Raw genomic sequence first — 22,521 nt, 5'->3', positions numbered from 1 at the left:
TCTCTCTCTCTCTCTCTCTCTCTCTCTCTCTCTCTCTCTCTCTCTCTCTCTCTCTCTCTCAGATTTCAGTGTAGCCTAGTAATTCTCAACCTTTTTAATTTCAACAGTTACAATTTTATCTCCGGGCCACGACCAATACGGTAAAATCCAGAGATTGTACAGACCCTTGTGGGGTCCATTTGGTTCCTGACTATCAACCATTTATCTGGGGACCCCCTGGATCTCCCCTCAAGGACAACAGGGGGGTCCCCAGACCCCATGTTGAGAGTGGTCTGGTGTTTCATTACCCATTATCTTGTCTGTTCTCTGAGCCCGCCGGCTGCCTTGCTAACGTCTCCATGAGTTCTAGTGTTTTATTACTCTTTTCTTTGGCTCTGGTCTCTCTCACTGTATTTCCTCCTCTTCATTGACTTGGTGTCCATCCATGTTCTATTCCTGCCCAGCAGCGCTGAGACTTAATTTCAGTGAATAATGATGTTGGACTGCGACTTCGTAGGGGAGAAGCATAATAGAGATGAGGACAGTAATGAAAATGAAGGGGAAAAAAGGACAGGAAGGAAGGAAAGACAGGGATGAACGCACACGTCTGAATCTGGACGCATTCATCTAAATCTGAATGCCTGGATCTCTCAACGCATGAATCGAAAGATCAACAAGTGTATAATTTCAAATCACAATCTGAATGAATGACTCTGAATGAACCTCAACTGTAATCAGAATCTGGGTGCATAAATCTCAACACATTAATCCAAATGCCACACTACAGTAAATGCATGAATCCAAATCACAATATGAATGCATGGATATCTCAACGCATTCATCTGAAAGTACAATCTGAATGCTTGAATCCAAATCTCAATCTGAACCCAAGAATCTGATGAATGCATGAGTGTGAACACATTCATCCAAATCTGAATATAAATGCATCAATCTTTCCAGTAAGACCTTGTCCTGCAGCCAAGTGGGTCATTGAAGCACTTGTCTGAGCTGGCAAAGCGACGGGTGAGAAAGTTGTTGGTGGAAGTTTAGGACAAACGGCCTGTAGAAAGGAGTCAGTTCAAAAGGAAAGGAGGATAGTAAATCCTGTGACCGCTCTGACCCTGGGACGTGTAGAGCAGATATACGCCCCACTTCCACATGACCCCATGATCCCAGTGAAACATTTTATGCATTAAGTGTGCACGTGCTGCATGTATTTGAGGGTATAAGAATCATTTTGTATTTTTCCTCCATTTAGTGTGTGTGTGTGTGTGTGTGTGTGTGTGTGTGTGTGTGTGTGTGTGTGTGTGTGTGTGTGTGTGTGTGTGTGTGTGTGTGTGTGTACGTACGTACGCGTGCACAAGCCTGTGTGTCCATAATCCCTGCAGCACATTTTGACGAAACCGTCTGTTTTAGTGCATGGGATTCCTCTGAGCCGTTTTCCAGAGACAGTCAGGACTCTCGGCTTTGGTCTCAGCTGCAATTACAGCTTTTAAAAGGCCCTGCAATCCTGATTTATCTCCTGTGGGCCCGCAAGTGTTTTACCCATCAGCTCTCACTCTGATAAATGGAACCCAATGCTGATACCTGCAGAGGAAAAGGAAAAGCACAGTGAGAGGCAGACATCCACCCTCCCAAAAACACAAAGAAAAACAAGGTTCAGGATACAGAAAGCCATCGTTCATCTGTCAGCATGTATGAGTCTGTCCAAATACAGTGGCTTAAAAATAAAAAAACTGTAGACTGATTTATACTAAAGGCGTACATGCCGGGAGCGTGAACATTAAACAATCTGAAAATGTGTCTGCGAATATGTCGCATCAAAGTATTCATATACTGTAGGTGATGATGCCTGATTCATACAGGTTGATGTGTTTATTGTGGTGGAAAATCAACCTCTCTTTGAGAAAATACAAAAAATCACGTTGCTTTATCTGTCATGTAATATTCGTGTTCTGTGTGGAAGTAGGCCTACTCAGAAAAATATATATTTCCGGGTGAATTAATCACACAATAAGGGCCATTAGTTGTGTGCCGGTGTCGTAGACGGAACATAGCCAATCTACAAGCTCACAACGCATCGCAGTGCAACGCAATCTTTTTGTAGTATCTTTTTAAAGTATATGACACCTTGTGTTCTTCCAGGCCGTGGACGCTGTTCAGATGAAGCAGACCTTTCCCGATCGGGTCCTCTACACCCTCGCCGTCCAGAAAGCCACTGTCCAGGACAGCGGGATCTACGAGTGCTCCGTCACCAACGACTTCAGCGGCGAGGTCCGAGCCAGCACCGTGGCCGTGGCCGTCTTCGGTACGCTTTTCCTTCCGTTTTGGTCCATGTCACAACTTTCAGCAGCTTTGTAACGGTTTGACCGAGCGCTCACACTCCCCATAGTCTACTCTAGTCTAAGAAGTCACCAAATCCACTTTGATTGCTTTCCCATCATGCTCCTGGTCAGGTAAATTGGTTGTGATTTCCTGTGTGTACGTCAAGTGCTGTCAGGGACGTGCGGTCCTAGAGTTCGACCATCCTAAAGTGAAGTTACACCTCTGCTATGATCATCATCTACCGTGTTTTATGGGATGGCTTCCGCAGATGTCTGCCAGAACTTCATTTCTCCTACCCCCCCTCTCTCTCTCATATTTTTGTCTCATTTTTCCGTCAAATTTATTTCTCTACCCTCCGTTTTCTTGGCTCGTCCCTACCTCTCCCTCCATCAGAGGAAAGCTCCTTCGTTACGATGGACCACAGCGGGATCGGGGCGGTGGAGTTCGTCAGCCTGCTGGAGGAGACAGAGTTCACCATCCTCATCGACGCCTACCCCGCCCCCAAAGTGGCCTGGCTCAAGGACGGCGCCGCCATGTCTGAGAGCTACTATATGTACACCAAAACCAGCCACCTGGAGGGGAACCGGTGAGGCTTTTTGAGCTTATTTGTGCAGTTACAAAAGATGTGTTCAGTTTTAGTTTGCTCCATCTCAGAGTTCTGTCCTGTACAAAAAGAATAGCAAAAATAGAAGATCTATAATCTCACAATGCTCATGACACACGATCTTGTACATCAGCTATTTTTGCCATTCATGGTACAATGAATATGCATATAGGGCTTAAGTTGCTAAATGAAAATGTGTGAAGGTAGGTCTGTAGTCCACTGTGCACAAGAGGTTTGGCGCTGATTTGTCCAGCGGTTTGAGAGATTAGCTCTAGACACTCAAGACAGACACATACAGACAGCCAGCGAGCCAGATTGACCCACTTACAGACGGTTAGACTCCTGCAGAGAGCCACAGCGGACGAAAAATCCTGAATCCTCAAATTGATTGCAGTGTTTATCTTTTGTGTTCTCGCAGGTATCAAAGCGTTCTGACGTTCCGTCAGCCCCTGGAGAAAGACAGCGGGAATTACACCATCACGGCGCTCAGTGGATCGCACACGGCCCAGTTCTTCTTCACCCTCAAAGTGAAAGGTAAGAGGAACGTCACCACAACTTCAGAACCTGTCCTTCATTCATGATTCTAGCTGATATAGTGATGTAGACTGGGATCAACTTGTTTTGCAGTTTTAGAGAGAATCAGTGTCTATGGATAAGGTCTGTGCTCCCCTTATAAAGTAAGTCTTGATATACCGGTAACTTGTGGTGTTTGGTAGTTTGATACTTGTTTATTCTAACAAGTATCGAACTAGCTTAACTCGATTCAGTATTCATGTGGTAGGAACAATAACATTGCGGCACACAACGGTATACAGATATCAGAGGCGGGCTCTAGAGGCGGTGGGTTTGAGACACTGGTTTATTCAGAATTAAAACCAGGCCGCAATGTGGAAAGCCTGGTGATGTGAGGTTAATAGGCTACTGATGTCTTGGAGACACGTTCAGATCTGTGACTAACTTGTCACGACCATGTTGATTCCTCAAGCGACGGGCGCGATACTGTTCCATCCATCCGCGGCCCCGCTGCTGTTGCCCCAGAAGGAGGAGATGGTGGTGGCCCTCCACGCCGACTTCACCCTGACCTGCCGCGGGGAGGCGGAGCTGGCCTGGGAAACGCCCTTCTCCCTGGCGGAGCAGACCCAGGAGGACAACAGTGGCCTGTTCGTCACCACCGTCACGGTGGAGAACGCCACCGCCGAGCACACCGGCTTCTACACCTGCTTCTACAGCGGCAACGCCACAGACGACACGGAGGACGCCAGCATCTACGTCTATGTGCCAGGTACGGAACGCAACATCTCAACTGTTCATTTGTTTTTTTGTGTTATCAGTGATTCTCAAAGCTTTTAATTTCAAAGACCTGACTTGATGTGAGTTTTACCTCTGAGAGTTGGGACACCAATCTAGACTGCAAATTCTACTGAGAGTGTACAAATGGAACCCAAGGGTCCACCTGGTTCCATTTGTACACTCTCAGAGTTACAGACCTAAAACTCCCCAAGGTTTTGGTTTCTAGGTTTCGGGTTTGTCTCTTTTAAAAACTCTGAAAAGTACAGGTAACTGCGTTTAGAGATTGTAAGGAAATAAAAACAATGCCAACATTTGAACGATCAAATAAAATAAACGTTTGACTTCAACCCAGATCCAGAGGTTCCTTTCCTGCCCATGATGCCCTTTAGCAACCACGTGCTGTCCAACCACGAGGAGATGGAGATCCCGTGTCGAGTGTCGGACTCCAGCGCCAACGTGACCCTGGTCAACGTGGACACGCAGCAGCCCGTGCCCAGCGTCTACGACAGCAAGAGAGGTGCGGTGGGGATGTTCACCGCTGGGACGTACGTCTGCAAGGCCTTCATCAACGGAGAGGAGCACCACAGCGACGAGTACATCGTGCATGGCTGGGCAGGTGCGTTTGTGTATTTGCATGTATGCAAAGTTTGTGTACACATGCATCATGTTTTGAGACTCAAGGTCCAACACACTGGAAGCGTGATGAATAATAAGATCTGAAAAATGCGCCGGTGAATAATATCAAGCTGTTAATTTGGTGATGTCTCATTCATGCATGTTGATGCTTTTATTTGCTGTGAAAATCGACTTCACTGTGTGGATGTACTCATGCCACAAACAACAGGTTACATTAATGCAAATTAATCGCACAAAATAAACACTTCCGATGTGCAATGAGTTAAACCAACACCCCTAATTTCACTGTGAATCTGAGCTGGCCAAATGTGTTCCATGATATGCTCCTCAGTGGACATGTGTGTTGACGGGTGTCTTTGTGCGTGTCAGGCTCTGAGCTGCGCGTGGAGCTCAAAGCTCAGCGGACCGCCCTGCTGGTGGGGCAGACCATCACAGTCAGCTGTGTGGCCCGGGGCGCCGAGATACTGGAAGACCACTGGAAATACCCAGGCAAACAGGTGAGATTTTAAACCTAAAGGGAACAAGTGGAATATAAATATCCTTCTAGGGAGTACCAGTAATCTTTTTCAAACTCCTTAAAAGATGTTTCTCTTCTTAAACATCTTAATGAAGCTTCTCGAGAATGACAGACAATACGAACGCAGTATACGCTTGTGTCTGTTGCAGGCTGAGCGTGGCCTCAAGGCAGTGCGTGAGAACAAGAAAGACCAGGAGATCCAGTACACCCTGACCATCCCTCAGGCCTCGTCCAAAGACAGCGGCATCTACGCCTGCTCCATCACCGACATCATCAGCAACGAGAGCCAGACCAAGGAGCTCGCCATCACCGTCTACGGTACATCAGATCTTGTAGATCGTCTATTTCCAGTCCACGACACCCATGCGCAACTCAGTATCACCCAGTATAACCCAGTATAACCCAGTAACTCAGTAAACAGTGTGTGGCATAATGTCAGTATCATACTGTGATGAGAGAGGAATAGATATGAAATGGGCAATAGGTTTAATGCCTGTGTGGAGCATACAGGTATAACATACAGCACAGGGATTCAAGCCTCACATGGACTACAACAGTACAACTTTAGATTCACAGCACATAGAAAGATGCTTTTTTCATAGATTTATTCGAAAATTAAAATATGTATTCTGTTCAAGAAGTAAAATGTCCGCTAATGTCTCTCTCTCTGTCTCTCTCCATCAAACAGAGAGCCCGTTTGTTTCCGTGTGGCCCGTGTTCGCGTCCCTGGAGTCTGCAGACCTGGATGAGGTGAAGGAGTTCCGAGCCAACATCGAGTCCTTCCCCAAGGCCCGCGTCACATGGCTCAAAGATGGCCGCCCGCTCAACGACTTGACGGCGGAGATCTCCACCAGCATCCAGCAGCTCAGCGAGACTAGGTGAAGGGGTCATTTGAACTTAAACTTGTACTTCAAACGCCGCTAATGACAAGGTGCCTTCAGCATTCCCATCCTTCCAGGCCAAACTGCCAGGTCCTAATTACAGAGCAACCCTTACGGGTCAATTTTGACATCTTTAGAGCAGGGGGTCAAAATCAGTTTAACCACAAGCCCCCAAGCCTTGTGATATGACTTTATTTAAAAAATATATTTTTGAAACATTTTACAATACAACAGATATCTTGTATGGAACAAAATATTTTCAGATGGTGTTCATAATCATATTACATTATTACATATTAATTTGTGGGTCCATGTCATGAAAAAGTGTGAGAACCATGCGTTAGAGTTGGATTTGAGTGGATTTGACTGTGATAGGATCCTGCAGGTATTGTGACACTGTATTTGTTTCTTGCCGTTCTTGGTTTCCTGTAGGCAGCAGAGCGTTCTGACTCTCATCAGGGCCAAAGAGGAGGACAGCGGGAACTACACAGTTGTGGTGGAGAACGGCAACCAGAGCCGCAGTCACAGCTTCAGCCTCCAGGTCAAAGGTGAGCCAGAAGAATGCTCCGAGCCCTTACATTAAAGCTGTACCTTTATCTCTCTGAATATGACCCCTGACCCCTCTCTCCCCTTTCTCCCACTATCTTTCACTCTCTCTCTCTCTCTCTCTCTCTCTCTCTCTCTCTCTCTTCCTCAATCTTTCACTCTGCCGTGCCGCCTGCTCCCTGTCCGTCTGGGTTCCACAGTGCCTGCAGTCATCGTGGACCTGATGGATCTCCACCACGGCTCCGCCACAGGCCAGTCTGTGGTGTGTGTCGCTGGAGGGCAGCCCACCCCCGAGGTGGAATGGTTCATCTGCAAGAACATCAAACAGTAAGCTCTTTCAGTCTTGTCAGGTCTCTGTGTCTCCCCCTGTGCTTGATTTATACTTAGTTGCACAGAAAATAAATGCGTTGTGACCTAATAAATCGGCTACTTCTGCAGCATGACACCGGCACGTGACTAAGTATGAAACAAACTGCTAAGCCACCAGTCACAGTTACGGAATGCCACAGTGCTCTGCGATTGAACGGCATTAAACGTTGCCTTGCGATATTTTCCACATGGTGATTTATCTGTCTTTCGATCGTACCCATCCAGCTGTGCCAACGACTCGTCCCAGTGGGTACCCCTATTGACCAACAACACCGACATCACGGTTGATTCCCACATCGACGAGGACAACCACCTGGAAAGCCAGGTCATGTTCGGACACCTGGAGAACACACTGGCTGTGCGCTGCCTGGCCAGGAACGAGATGGCGTCCGTCAGCCGGGAGGTCAAGCTGGTCTCTAGCGGTAAGTGCGTGCACACCTACTCAATTTACCAATTCATTTAATTGGATTTGATTTAATTTAATTTAAACATAGGCATTTTGCAGACGCTCTTTTCCAGAGCGACTTAAGGTGAGTAGGTGAGACGTAAGTGAGTATTTTGTCGTGCTTCAAAGATCTGAGATTAGATTTTTTTGTCAAGCAAAACAAATCTAAATCTAAACCAACATAAATCTACATGGTATAATCCAATCGAATCCAATCCACTTTATTTGTAGAGCACATTTGTAACCAGTACTGTACATAAAAAAGAGATACAAGGTAAACTATAGCATCTATCAACAAAGGTGACGAGAAGGGACAGAAGGAAAGAGGAGTGGTAGGGGGGGGGGCACCTGGAAAATGAACACGCCCCCCCATGCACAGTGCACACGCACACACACGGACACACATTTTAAAAATGTATTCATGTCCACATGAAGGAGAGCATACAAGGACACACATATTAAAGGTATAGTTAAGGTTTCAATCAACAAAACCATGGCATATCTTCATGATGTGCATGTCACTCAGTACTCTGGGTATAGTAACAGCGTCTGCGCCATACATTATGTGGCTGCTGCCAATTATAGCAGAGAGAACAATACTTTGCCTGTTTGCCCGTCTTTTTGTTTTTGCCTCCTTTTTCCACACACGCACGCACGCACGCACGCACGCACGCACACACACACACACACACACACACACACACACACACACACACACACACACACACACACACACACACACACAGTTCAGATGTCATAGTGTCAGTTGCTGCCATCTAGTTTCCTCCTAATTGGCTTCTCATTCTGCCAGTGGGAGTGTGAAGCCTTTTGTTAGGGACCGTTCTTAGCAGCGAGCGCCATAGCAGCTGCCAGAATGCCATCGTCAGTGTTTGCAGTGAGACAGCTGATCTCAGGCCTCTGTTTGGGGGAGGACTCTTATTCTGAAATTCAAGATGCCATTTGGCAACCCTTTCTTCAAACATGCTTGCTTTTTCTGCAGCCCACGTTTTGGGCTTGCCAATAAGGAACCCTTTGCTGTCAGGAAACCCCCTGCATGTGGAAGGGCTCAAGCTCACAGATGTATTTACTCGTTTCATCACATGATCAAACTCCACCGGCATGTGTGAGATGTATAGGTTAATCAAACACATGGATTTAATCGATTATAACAAATATCGACAATTGAATATTTCATAAATAAATATGAATGAATAATTAATAATTGATCCCTATTTTAGTCATTATAGGTGACATAATTTTCTTTTGTCAATGTCAATAGCTGATATACAAGCTCACAACGTGTTGTGATGTTAAGCATTGTGAACATGTATGGTAGATCGACTAGTTTCATTATTTTTTAATGACACCATTGTGCAACATTAAATGTTTCATTCATCAATTTGTCAATATATATAGCGACAAATTGATTAATCATCTAAGTATTAGATATTTATATCATATTCATATATATGCGTGTGTGTGTGTGTGTATGCGTGTGTATGTTAACAGGCCCTCACTCACAGCTCACTGTGGCTGCGGCAGTTCTGGTTCTTCTGGTGTTCGTCATCATCTCACTCATTGTCCTGGTCATCATCTGGAAGCAGGTAGTGTACCTGCAGCCTTCATCTCATCTCCATCTGCACCATTTTGCAACATCAGTGTTACGTCAACGCCGGGTGTTAAAAGTAACACATTAATACTATGATGTCTTAGTTTCGACCTTAATTAACCTTAATTAATCTTAGACCTTTTTTGGGGCGGATCGTTCAATGCATTGCATCACGACTAACCCTAAACTGTAATCCTGGGTTCTACCAACCTGGAGAGAGAGTGAGCAGACCGCTTCTTCTCACCTGACAGGGGGAGTGTCCCCAGTAGGATGTAGCGTGTGGAAGGAACACATTATTCCAACCAGGGACACGGGGAGAACATGCTAACTCCACACAGAAAGGCCCTTTCGCCAACCCCATCTAGGCTAGGGTATGGGCCATTATTAGGCGAGAACCCACACCATCTCTGATGGGAATTGAACCCGGTACGGCGGTACCTTCTAGCTGTGAGGCGACCGACTGCAATACCAGTTAATATGGGGAGATTTCAGATATTTGCCTTTAACTCACCTAATAGTTATGCCAGGTTGTAAACTGATTCTAAACCATCAGAGCTATAATCTGAATGGCAACGAGACTAGACCACGTGTAAATGGACTGACTCTCGTCTGTGTTCCATCCCACAGAAACCCCGCTATGAGATCCGCTGGAGGGTGATCGAGTCTGTGAGCCCCGACGGCCATGAGTACATCTACGTGGACCCCATGCAGCTGCCCTACGACTCCCGATGGGAGTTCCCTCGCGAGAGACTTGTGCTGGGTGAGCTGGGGTGACAGTGTGAAGTGAGAGAGACTCTGGGGTGACAGTGTGAAGTGGTGTGGTCTTGTACAGGCGGCCGTGTGGCCTCCCAACACCGATGTACTGGTCGGGCCGCGGCCGCGATGTGTCACAAATCTGGCTTTGAAGTTTCCACTGTGATGATGATGATAAGCCCATGTGGCGTGGGCAGTGACATGGTTTGGCTGGGTCTGACTCACTGATCAAAGCCACCACAGAAGTCTTATTTCAGAAGGCAGAGATCTTGAATGTACTTGCATTTTGTGTGTGTGTGTGTGTGTGTGTGTGTGTGTGTGTGTGCGTGCGTGCGTGCGTGCGTGCGTGCGTGCGTGCGTGCGTGCTTCTATACAGTGTGTTTGTGTTTCTACTGTGTGTAAATGAATCCTGTGCGTTGGTGCATCTCATTTGTCCTGCAGGTCGTGTCTTGGGATCCGGAGCGTTTGGGAAGGTGGTAGAAGGTACCGCCTACGAGCTGAGCCGCTCCCAACGTGTGATGAAGGTGGCTGTGAAAATGCTGAAACGTAAGTTAGGAGCCAGAAGGCGTTCATTTTCACCCTTTAAAATAAATAATAAGTAAATGATAACGTGAAGTCAATTATTTCACGGACGTCCTAGTGGATGGGATGCTTATCCATGTAAACCCTAATTACTTCATTGAATGAAAATAGCCATTCTGCAAGATCACAAAGCTATGGTTCACAAAGCTTGTAAATGTTCAGTGAATGTTCGCCTATTTTCACAGAATGTTAATTTATGACATGCCCATGGTTCATGGTGTTTTCATTTATTATTTAACTCTGTGTGATGATGATGATGGTGATGATGATGATGATGATGATGCTGGGCTGTCAGGTGTAGTTGAGTTGAGTGTGTTTGTCGTTGTTGTTTTTCAGCAACAGCACGCTCCAGTGAGAAACAGGCCCTGATGTCAGAGCTGAAGATTATGACTCATCTCGGACCACATCTCAATATTGTCAACCTGCTGGGAGCATGCACTAAGTCAGGTAACTACACGCGGACACACACACACACACACACACACACACACACACACACACACACACACACACACACACACACACACACACACACACTCACATGCACACACGCACAAGCACACAGACTGTAGATACATTTTTTGGGCCATTTTTAACCCAACAACAAGTTGTGAGCTTGTAGATTGTCAAATTTCAGAGTACGATACACAACTGAGTATGAATCAGGAATATCTCTAACCGTAACCCCTAAACCTGACTAAATGTCAGTTCTTCAACTGAATTTATGTCTAATTATAACCATAAAACAACCATTTCTCTTGTGAGGACCAGTCCTCACAATGTCAAACCTTCTATGTATCTACAGTATGATACCTTCGCCCTCTCAAGTATAGTAATACAAGTAAACACACACACACACACACACACACACACACACACACACGCGCACACACACACGCACACACACACGCACACGCACACGCACATGCACACGCACACACACCTGCACTCTAGATGGCAGTTAAAGGCACACACAGCAGTTGCATTGGAGATCTGTTGACAGCTTTCTCCAGGGTGTTGGTGGGTGCGGTGTTTTAACCATGTTCTTTTTATGGGAGAGTAAAGGCTTGGCCTCTTGACTATGCTTTTAGCCTTTATGAGCCTCTGATAAGATTAGCCAGCAGACTGACGCCGATGGCTGTGCACGCGCGTGCACGGGCGGGTGGGTGTGTGTGTGCGTGCGTGTGTGCGTGCATGCGTGTGCGCGCGCATGTGTGTCTCAACTTGTATTACTATACTTGTGGGGGACAAATGTCCCCAAGTATAGCATTAGTTTAGAATTTGAGACATGACCTGGGCCGTGGCTCAGTGCTCCAGGCACCTTGGCTGGTAATCCAGTCTGGCAGTGTGCCGCGGGTTTGACTCCCGATCCCAACAGCCTTTACTGCATGTCACCCCCCCATCTCTCTCCCCATTTCCTGTCAGCCTACTGTCTTTAAGGTCTTTACACATTGGGAGTGTTTATTTTGTGTGATTAATTCCCATTAAATGCCATTGATGTGAAATGTTTGTGAAACATTTCCAATCGGGTTAGGATTAAATTTAGACATATTTTAGGTTATGTTAGGTGAGGTTAAGTTTAGGGGTTGGTATTAAGGGTTAGGGGGGTTGGTATTATTCCTGACTTACACTTAGTTGCGCATGGGTATTACACAACGAAAATCATCATCATCATCATCATCAATGTGTGTGTGTGTGTGTGTGTGTGTGTGTGTGTGTGTGTGTGTGTGTGTGTGTGTGTGTGTGTGTGTGTGTGTGTGTGTGTGTGTGTGTGTGTGTGTGTGTGTGTGTGTGTGTGTGTGTGTGTGCACGTGTGCATGCGTGCGTGCGTGTGTGCGTGCGCAGGCCCCATCTATATCATCACAGAGTACTGCTTCCATGGAGACCTGGTGAACTACCTGCACAAAAACCGGGAGAACTTTGTCACTCTGCACCCAGAGAAGAACAAGAAGGAGAAGGAACTGGACATCTTTGGCATCAGCCCTGCGGACGAGAGCAGCCGAAGGTATGGCAGGAGAACGCAGGCGTGCGTTCACTCACATTGCACACACCTACTACTACATGCACGTGCACGTGCACTTGTAGACACGAACAATATGTTCGTCCGAATTCCCAGAATAATTACAGAGTTTGGTCTAATATTAATAATAATTACAATGTATGGCCTAAGTACATTAAGGATAACACCATATGGACACACAGCGTTCATTTCACCCCGCCTCCTCGCCTAGGCCAGGTTTTAGAGCCATTAACTCAATCTGTACACGCATACAGACACACACATACACAGACGAAAACACAGACACACACAAACAAGCTCTCTTACCACTTGGTAACGTCTAATCGGCAATCCTCCCCCCTCCCATCTTCCCCGTGGTTGAGGAGATTGTCTGGCGTCTTCTAATCAAATCTCAGTCTGAAGGGCTCTCAGCTTTCAGCCTGATTCCATTACCGTGCGGTGGTGGTGGTGGTGGGGGGGTTACCTGTTAATCGTGTCTGTTCCAGGCTGTCCCGGTAAATAAACTGTGGCCCACTCTTTCCCTCTGGCCGCTCATCTTTTGTCTCTTTTAGACTACAAAAAGGGTATCCCATGCCAAACCTTCTGGAACCTGGAACCTTCCAGGACCCCTGTAGTTCTGTGATAGTTTTCTGTTTACGTTTTATAAGTAGAACGAGAACAAAAACATTATCTGAAACATATAAGAAATAAATCCAAGAACCTGTCAAACACGTTTCACGGCACGACACGGTTCGCTTAGTTCTTGTAGTCGGAAAGAGCCATTTTGTCTGACGGATGACTCACAATGTGACCGCACCTCAAAGTGAACCAGCCCCGGCCACCATGCCAGCCTCAACCACGCCCATACCCTGGCCCCTGGTGCCAGGGACATTAACGTGTGTTGAGAGAAGAGAAGAGTCAATGCTCTGCTTCTCTTAACTGTCTCTCTTTTCTCTTTCGCTTGCAGCTACGTGATCCTGTCCTTCGATGGCAAAGCCTTGGGGGGCAAAGGGGGGGATTACATGGACATGAAGCAAGCGGACAGCACCCAGTACGTGCCCATGCTGGAGATGAGCAACGGCTCTAAGTACTCGGACATCAGGTCGCACTACGACCACCCGCCCTCACAGAACGGTGGTAAGCACCCCGCCTCGACACCCCATAACCCTTTTTGAGTTCCTCTCCATTTCACCCTCCGCCTCAACAGTTTCAGAGCCATGTTTGCCTCAGCTCCGGTTGACCGGGTACACCCTCGACAATATTTAGGCCCGTTTGCAGTCCTGTAATTACACAGAGAGGATAATTGCAGTGCACACATAATAATGCCCGGCTTCTCCCTGCCATTAGGAAAAGGCAGGTTTAGAGGCAGCCACTTCTATATTTGCAGTGGGTGGAATACACGGTGGTGATATCTTGTTTTTGTTTTTCTGTGTTCCCCTAATCCCAGACAACGAGATGGACAACCTGCTATCAGATGACAACGATGAGGGCCTCAGCACCACCGACCTGCTCAGCTTCACCTATCAAGTGGCCAGAGGCATGGAGTTCCTTTCCTCCAAAAACGTAAGTGAGATCCAGGCTGCGGGATATCCTCGGATTCTTGCACAAAGCAAAATATAGAGTTCAAGTCTAGAGAGTGTGGAAACTGACCCGTACCGCTCCAACACTCAGTCAGGAGTTTGCTGTGTGGGGAGACCAGAGAGCTCAATGATTGCACAAAATACCCTTCAGCATGTCCCCGGTTTGAGTCCCGGTCGGCGGGGCTGTTTGACCTACTATCTGTCCACTTTTACTGTCGCTGAAAAATAGCAGAAAGGCCAAAAAAGGTAATCGTAGAATAAAAGATTTTGTAATTGTTTGAGATACCATGGTATATGAACATAGTAGTTGAATAGTTGAAATTTCAGATGTTGGGGTTCCCGGCAAATGAATCGGAATCAAAACAAAGCACAGTGCCTTCTGCTGATTGTGCATAACACGTGTCCACTGACGGGCCTCAGTGACCTTAAAGAACTGGCGGAGCGTTGTCGGTGGCTTCCGTTATTCTATATCCGAAGACACTGGCGTTGGTTTGGTCTGGGCTGGTCTGACCATGTTGGTACGCATTAGATGGGGGCGTGTTCACCACATGAGTCTTCCCGCCTGACTCGCGGCACTCTGATGGTGGGCTCTGGCTCCGTGCACTGGTCCTGCATGATGACAGCCGTCTAGCGCCAAGCGCGCCCAGTAAATCAGGGGTTTGGGCGATAAGCGGCCAGAGCGAGCTCATGGAGAGCGGCCAGGCGCTGAATATAGCAGCGCAGGGCAGTCTGGATCTGCCAGGCAAGAGAGAAGAGCACGGAGCCAGAGGCCACCTCGTTCAGCTTCATAGCTATTAGCGGTCATGGCCGTCCCTCTAACTGGCATGTTTACACAAAGGCAGCACTTTTGTAGGGAAATATGAAATGGGAATTATGAATGAGCTCAAATTAAATGGAACAGGAATAGATGTACCGGACTTGGGGGGGAGAATGGAGTATTCCAGCCGCAGACACTGTATAGTTACGGTGCAATGATATGCTGTACGCTAATACCGTTCTTTTCCCAATCCAGTGTGTACACAGAGACCTGGCTGCCAGGAACGTCCTCCTCTCCCAGGGAAAGATAGTGAAGATCTGCGACTTCGGCCTGGCCAGAGACATCATGCACGACAACAACTACGTTTCCAAAGGCAGCGTAAGTCTCCGCCCATGCTGCATGATTTCATCTGTTTTTCACTCATAGAAGATTTACAGTATTACTGTTGGGACATCCAATAACCCAGTGCTTATGTGTTATCTTTGCAGTCTGCTATGACTATTTACTGAACATCACCAGTGTGTTTTGAAAGTCCCACCCCCCTTATGTTTGATTTCAACCCACAGACCTTCCTACCGGTGAAGTGGATGGCACCGGAGAGCATCTTTGACAACATGTACACCACTCTGAGCGACGTCTGGTCCTACGGCATTCTCCTCTGGGAGATCTTCTCATTAGGTAAGTCTCTATCATGCACACGTCAGCTTTAAGGAGAGAGGAGGAAAGAAATAACAATGAGTTTCACTGAAAGATTTGAGCCGATTCTCTCTATACATAGTTTTAACTGCATCTTCAAATTAGAAGTTTAGATTCTACACAGAAGTGAGATTGAGACTAGACTGCGCCTAACGCTAAATTATACAATTCCGGCGACAAAAGTGCCTTTTTCAGGGGTTCCTTGTGGATCAGCCAGGTGGTAGTACACAGACCATATTCTCTATTGTGGACACGAGTTGAATTAAATTCTTCTTGTCTCTCCTATCTCTGTGCTTGGTCATCCTCCACAACCTTTTTAACAGAAAGAAAGTGTTGAATGAAGTAGCCTTAAGATGTAGCATTAGTAATGAGAGTGCTTTGGGTTTGTCTTTCAGGCGGAACCCCATATCCAGGAATGGTGGTAGACTCCAGCTTCTATAACAAGATCAAAAGCGGATACAGGATGGCCAAACCGGAGCATGCGCCCGAGGATGTGTAAGTTTTGGTCGCCGTTATGCAGTGGCACGCACAGATGGACACTAGGTGGTGCTAGAGCACATGCCCTTGGGCCTTTGCCCTCTGGACAGCAATGTTTTGGAAAAATAATAATAATTATATTTTTTTCTTTTTTTCTTTTTGGTACTGTTTACACTGTACAATATGTGGACCATGATGACATTGATCAATTATTGATAAAAAGCTTCTAATATATTATTTATGCTAGCAGGGGGCAGACTTGTAAGAAATAAAAAAGTTCAAAAAGCTGTGCAAACGCGCCTAGTGGTCTGTTTGCACAGACCCGATACAGACATGGCCAAAGCATTTCCGGGGGTCCCCAGCCAAAAACATTGAGAACCCCTGATTTAGAACACCCAATAGTAACAGAATCCATTGAATCCATCTCTTCTATCAATTATTTGGGGTTTCAACCATCTACTAACAAATCTAATAGTGGTTTCATTGCAAACCGACCACTAGGGGGCGAGCCAAATTAGTTTGCGATGGTTTTTGAAACCTTATGCCCATACCTAACACCATGGCAAAATTCAAAAAGTAGTTACCAAGTACATAATTATTATGATTTTTTTACATATTAATTACATATTAACCCTAACCCTAACCCAATTTATAGGCGTTTCAGTTCATTTTAGCCACCTTGAAAACGATGCCTTTCTGGTTGTTCGTTTTTCCTAAAAATGTAGTATGTTATTTAGCACACCCAATAGTAATCCATTGAAAAATCTCTTTTATCAATTATTTTGGTTTTCAACCATACCTATACATCTAATATTTGAGTCTAGTGGGCATGCCCAATGTGTTTGCACAGCTTTTTGAAAACCATATACCCATACCTAACACCATGCCAAAGTCCGTCCCCAGCTATGCCCCAAAATCTATAAATCTCACACTATTAAGGCAACCAGACGGTTCCATGCGCTGCACAAGGTGCCATTTTTTCACTTGAGCACCTGCCCCTCTAAATGTCTGTGCACGCCACTGCCGTTATGTTGTGTGTGCGTGGTGTTGTTGTGTATCATGATTGCATGCATGGATGAGATGTGGCACGGATAAGTTGTCCTCAATGTCCTGCATGTTATCCATGTGTGTAATCCTGTGTAATTCTGTATTCAAATGCAACTGTAACCTTGGAGCCAGTTGTTAGCAAGCATGTCATGATGAGTCACCGCTAAATGACAGCATGCCAATTGCCTCAGGACAGTTGTTGACAGGTTGTTCTGTCCATCCACCCCCCTCCCTGTGATAACACTGTATTTGTTTTTTGTTTTTCTTCCAGGTATGAGATGATGATGAAGTGCTGGAACAGCGACCAAGAGAAGAGGCCTGCCTTCCAGGGGCTGAGTGACGTCGTGGCCTCGCTGCTGCCCTCCAGCTACAAGAGGGTGAGTCTGAGTGTCTCCACAACATAAGTATCAAACATATCATACAGTCTACATTTCCCCCCCTGAAGCTCACATCTGCTTTGCACTTGAACACCTCCCTTCAGTCCTAAAACTCTTCTGTCTGTTCCACCCCCTCTGCTTTTATGTTACAGGGGTTTTACCAACAACCTTTTAGCCTTTTGGCCTTAAAAGCCTTTTCCCCAGACCTCTGTCTCCATGATTCGTCCAAAATATCTTTTTGACTTGTGCCGATGGCAACACTCCTACAAAACAACTCCATCTAGTTTTTTAATTACTTCGAATTGTTGATAAATACAGGTTGAGAAATGTGTAAACTATTTAAAGAGGATAGAATAAAAGATAGCCACACAAATCTGTAGCCACTTCCTGTAACTGTGCGTTCAGAGCCTGTGTTTGTGCGGGTTCTCCCGTTTCCGCTGCCGAGCGATACGGTGTGCTATGGTGCTAATGCAACAGCTGGAAGGTCACTGCGGCTGGCCTTCAGCACGGGGAGTGACGCAGCCGCGGCTCTCAACCATAATTATCCTGTTCAACACAGCACCGCACACACATGGCACATCAAACCCCCTCCACCCACTGTGGCTTAATGGTGGTTAGGCAGCGAGGAGGGACCATGCTCCTGTTTTAGCACCTCAGCCTACGATGGGGAAATGCGGTTCGGTTTCAGACTCAGCGCCCAGCTGATGGGCTAGGGACAACATGTACACACACACACACACACACACACACACACACACACACACACACACACACACACACACACACACACACACACACACACACACACACACATTTATTACTCTACTTTCTGAAAAAAGTGATGTTCAAGCTATCTTGTAACTCTCCGGCAGCGTTAAGACATCACTTTACATTTCACAAAACTTTGTTTTGAAATGTGCAATAGGGAATGATCTCCCACAGTGTCTGAAACTTACAAAAATAATCTTTATATAATAACCACATTTCAGTCAATGTTTGTCCTGAAAACAAACTTGGATATTTTTTTGTCCATTGCACATGTTTAGCAACTGTTTTTTAATTTTTTTTTAAAGTCATAAGCTGATGACAACAGGGATAAAGCATCTGATAAATGATAATAAGCAGTGTGTTTGTCCACTGTAGCATAACATCATTGGTTCTGTGATCAATAATATGTCCTCTTCTTCTCTTGGGCAGTGCTACGAGAGGGTGAACCACCAGTTCCTGAAGAGTGACCACCCCGCGGTGACCCGTGTGTGCGCGGACAACGACGACGCTTACATCGGCATCGCCTACAAGAACCAGGGCAAGCTCAAGGACCGGGAGAGTGGCTTCGACGAGCAGCGCCTCAGCTCCGACAGTGGATATATCATTCCCCTCCCCGACCTGGACCCTATGTCCGACGACGAGTACGGAAAGAGGAACCGACACAGGCAAGAGTAATGACCAAAATAACTTTTACCTGAACCAGGCAAAGCTTGAACGTTAAGCTCTTGTAATGAGGCTCTCTGCATGTGTAACCTTGTCCACCAGGGGGTGCTAAAAGCCAAAACAAACTGTGTGGCACAGCCACACTGATTACTATGCACTATGCAGCCTGTAGCCACTAACCCAGTTTGCATCTGTATCTCCCGCAGCTCGCAGACGTCTGAGGAGAGCGCCATCGAGACGGGCTCTAGCAGCTCCACGCTGCCCAAACGAGAGGGCGAGACTCTGGAGGACATCACGTTGCTGGATGAGATGTGTCTGGACTCTAGTGACCTGGTAGAGGACAGCTTCCTGTGACTATCCCCCGCCCCATCATCCCTCCCCTATACCTGTGGATACAAGGAAGAGGGCTATAAGTGTGGAGGGAGGGGGTCAGCTAGGATGATAGACCCACAGAGCAACCAAAGACCCTCCTCACAACCTATACCCCTCCCTCCTTGAAGGCCCCTCACACCACACCTCTAAACCGAGACTGCCCCTGTCCCTGGCGGAGGACGGAACGAAACCACTTACTTGACTGCTTGGATGAGTCTGTGGTGAGACTATCGGTACGTCCCTTGAACCTTTTCTAGGACACTGCCACCCCCGACCCCCACACCCCCTCCCTATGGTGCCAGAGGGAGGAGTCTGCGGCGATGAAATGAAGACATTGAGGTTCCCTGCGAACTGTACGAAAGTGTCGGACGGGAACGAGTGCACACGAAGACGGAGAACGGAGAGAGACTTTGTCTTTGTAATTAAGTAGAGCATTATTCTATAGGGCATTTTTATGACAGCAAAATAAGCAAGGGAAGGACGCATCGGTCTCTGAAAGAAAGAAGCCACAGTCTGTCACTCAGCCATGTTGAACCACTACAGATAGGCTCTCATATCCAGAAGGAGAACTGTACGGGAGTTCACTGCCATTCACACAACACCTGCAGTTACCTACAGTATAAGCACCTGATGCTGGTACAATCAGTAGCAATACTTTGATTTAAAAAGCACAAATCCTGGACTATGTATAATATTATTATTTTTTGTACATGACCATATTATGTCGTCAGTGGCTACATAAGTGCAGCGGTCCAAATCTATTTTTGTACTTCGTCTATATGTAAACATGTATTATTTGTGAATATTTGGTAAAGGTAGAGTGACCGTAGAGGGTCAAGAGTACGAATATCAGTGTGTCTCTCAAGCTGCATGCTTCTTTGTGACTTCTTATCTCACCAAATGTGTTCCTTCAATTGACCGTGACCAAATCCTGTCACAGGCCTTCGTCATAGGAAAAGTTCCCAGTGTGATTGTATTGTAAATAGATGTAGAGTGTTTTTATATGAGAGAATTATTGGGATAAAAGTATTTTATATAGCAAGCACATGTTTAAGCTTATGCACCCGTATGATGCCCTGTGAATCTCCTCTCTGATTAACGCTAAGCAAGCCCAATCCTTGTCCACTGTTTGTAAAGGTGACCAACAAGGACCCCTAATGGCCAAAGTTCCAGAGATCAGCAAAACACAAAATAACCTGACCTTATACGCTTTGCACCACACATATGATATGAACATTAATAATAATAATAATAATAATGGTCAAGTCTTTGACCAGGGGGAACTTGCAGTTGATGCACGGAATCAGAAACATAAAACACTATATTATGTCTTTGCCAAAGTGTTGAACTTCATACATAATTGGTACAACTTGATAGCTCTCTTGTGTCATGTCACTGACGCAAGACCTTCCAAAAACAATCAAGCCTTCCAAAAAGAGACTCCAAATCTCAGAGAACACATGTGGTTCTCGTACTTCAGTCATCATGCCTGTCCCGTTGACATAGACATTTCACCACATGAACCCTAGCGTCCCTATGATTTGGTGTGGAGGGGACCAAGTAAGTATAGATCCCTGGGGGACCCCGGTCAACGATGAAGTGGTTTTAGACCTGAGATCAGATTCTAATTCTACATCCTGACAGTTTTCTGAAAAAGCTATGTTTCTATGTCAGTCGTTCTTCGCTTTTTCAAAAATAGCAGATCTACAAGCTCTATGAGCTTGTAGATCTGCTATTTTTCAATAGCTAAAGCATAACTTAATGCTAACACCAAAAGGGGTTCCCGCCCAAAATGGGTTAATATGAAGACACCATATAGACTATAGACAATCATGTAGATCTGATACTGTACTCAATAATATATAATACAAACCTGCAGTATCTCCTACTCTACCTGTCTTACTATCTCACTCACTTCCACTGTGGGCTGATGTCTTCTGTTGTCATTGTTAAAACTTTTGCACTTTTATTTTTCATACTTTACCCTTGTTTGGATCTTGTCACGGTTTGAGACAGGTTAGATCTGGCTCTAGTTTAGTAGAAGCTTCCCTGTACGGCGATAGTGACGCGAGCGCTGCGGAGAGGAAGGCAGGTGTCATCCATGATGATGGTACCGTGTCTGTACTTGAGGTTAACAGACCAATACCCCAATGTTATCTTTATGTCTCAATATGCATTATGTACATTCAGAAGATTTATATTTCAATAAATGATTTATAATGTAATGGATGCCTTCATGTTGTTTGTATTGAGCACAGATTTGAATGCATGTTCAAACATGAAGGGAAATTCATATTTAATATTTTCCGCACATCCACATAGGCTACACTACAGGATATCCTGGGACATAGGCCTACTGTAATGACAATGACACAAAAACACAGATGCATGACACTTATCACTAACAATATCTCATTATCCCAGATGATGTCTGGCAATCAGAAGGCAGCTCTGAAGTCTCCCTTTACACACACACACACACACACACACACGCGCACACACACACACACACACACACGCACACACACACGCACGCACGCACGCACGCACGCACGCACGCACGCACGCACACACACACACACACACACACACACACACACACACACACACACACACACACACACACACACACACAGCACGCAGGCATCTGAGTTCCCAGAAGTTTATTTATTTATTTTGCCTAGCACGCATCTAACTGATTACCAATAGAGGGCAGTGAGGGGCCTAGACAAGTGGATTCCATTTTAGTACTGACGTCAAATTCCAGGAAGTAAACAGCGCACTATTGGAATACACATTACGCTGCGAAAACGAGAAAGAAACAAGGAAAGTTAAGTTAATAAAGCTTTCACCGCCGCAGCTGATAAAGTCCCATGATACAAGCAATAATGCTGATTATTAATGTGCTGCTTAATTGGCACATTTGGCAGTGCCATTGACAGATATTCAACCAAAGAGGGAGTAAGTAATTATAGTAATACAATATCATGCTTCATGGTAGATTCTGTTTCATTGTGTTTCCACTTTTCTTTTCTTTTTCTTTTTTACTTATTCCCATTACAAGACAAGAAGTCCGTCCAGATGAGATAGATAATTGAATGCAGTCTACTGGTCCAGTCAGGCGTCAGCACTTCCTGCCATGGAATTTTGGAAAGACAAGGTAAATGCTAGCTTGCCACATGACATCAGCATCATCATCTGCATGAATTTTCTTTGGTTAGAATAAGTGTTAAATAGCCTACCTAGTCT

At 45.9% G+C, this 22,521-nt stretch overlaps 1 protein-coding gene across 2 annotated transcripts in view; it reads left to right on the top strand.

Annotated features, from left to right (window-relative positions):
- pdgfra (platelet-derived growth factor receptor, alpha polypeptide) overlaps positions 1-21,501 on the top strand; it is a 28,022-nt gene extending 6,521 nt beyond the window's left edge. The window contains exons 6-29 of one of the 2 annotated variants that reach the window (XM_080771035.1): positions 2,125-2,287; positions 2,698-2,890; positions 3,327-3,442; positions 3,894-4,190; positions 4,551-4,814; positions 5,204-5,331; positions 5,501-5,669; positions 6,040-6,229; positions 6,665-6,780; positions 6,979-7,105; positions 7,373-7,569; positions 9,102-9,196; positions 9,829-9,961; positions 10,396-10,500; positions 10,873-10,983; positions 12,382-12,541; positions 13,503-13,672; positions 13,983-14,098; positions 15,128-15,250; positions 15,439-15,550; positions 15,964-16,063; positions 17,364-17,469; positions 18,667-18,902; positions 19,107-21,501. In XM_080771035.1, the coding sequence (XP_080627161.1) occupies positions 2,125-2,287; positions 2,698-2,890; positions 3,327-3,442; positions 3,894-4,190; positions 4,551-4,814; positions 5,204-5,331; positions 5,501-5,669; positions 6,040-6,229; positions 6,665-6,780; positions 6,979-7,105; positions 7,373-7,569; positions 9,102-9,196; positions 9,829-9,961; positions 10,396-10,500; positions 10,873-10,983; positions 12,382-12,541; positions 13,503-13,672; positions 13,983-14,098; positions 15,128-15,250; positions 15,439-15,550; positions 15,964-16,063; positions 17,364-17,469; positions 18,667-18,902; positions 19,107-19,254 (3,675 nt within the window). In that variant the 3' untranslated portion in view covers positions 19,255-21,501. Of the gene's footprint in view, positions 1-2,124; positions 2,288-2,697; positions 2,891-3,326; positions 3,443-3,893; positions 4,191-4,550; positions 4,815-5,203; positions 5,332-5,500; positions 5,670-6,039; positions 6,230-6,664; positions 6,781-6,978; positions 7,106-7,372; positions 7,570-9,101; positions 9,197-9,828; positions 9,962-10,395; positions 10,501-10,872; positions 10,984-12,381; positions 12,542-13,502; positions 13,673-13,982; positions 14,099-15,127; positions 15,251-15,438; positions 15,551-15,963; positions 16,064-17,363; positions 17,470-18,666; positions 18,909-19,106 lie in introns of both variants that reach the window. The other variant, XM_080771034.1, reaches the window with a different exon arrangement.
- The last annotated feature ends 1,020 nt before the right edge of the window (positions 21,502-22,521 follow it).

The sequence above is a fragment of the Protomyctophum bolini genome, assembly GCF_963924005.1.
Source record: "Protomyctophum bolini genome assembly, chromosome: 8".
NCBI lineage: Eukaryota > Metazoa > Chordata > Actinopteri > Myctophiformes > Myctophidae > Protomyctophum > Protomyctophum bolini.
The sequence above is the reverse complement of the archived record's forward strand: the minus strand, read 5'-3'. Positions and strand labels throughout refer to the sequence as shown.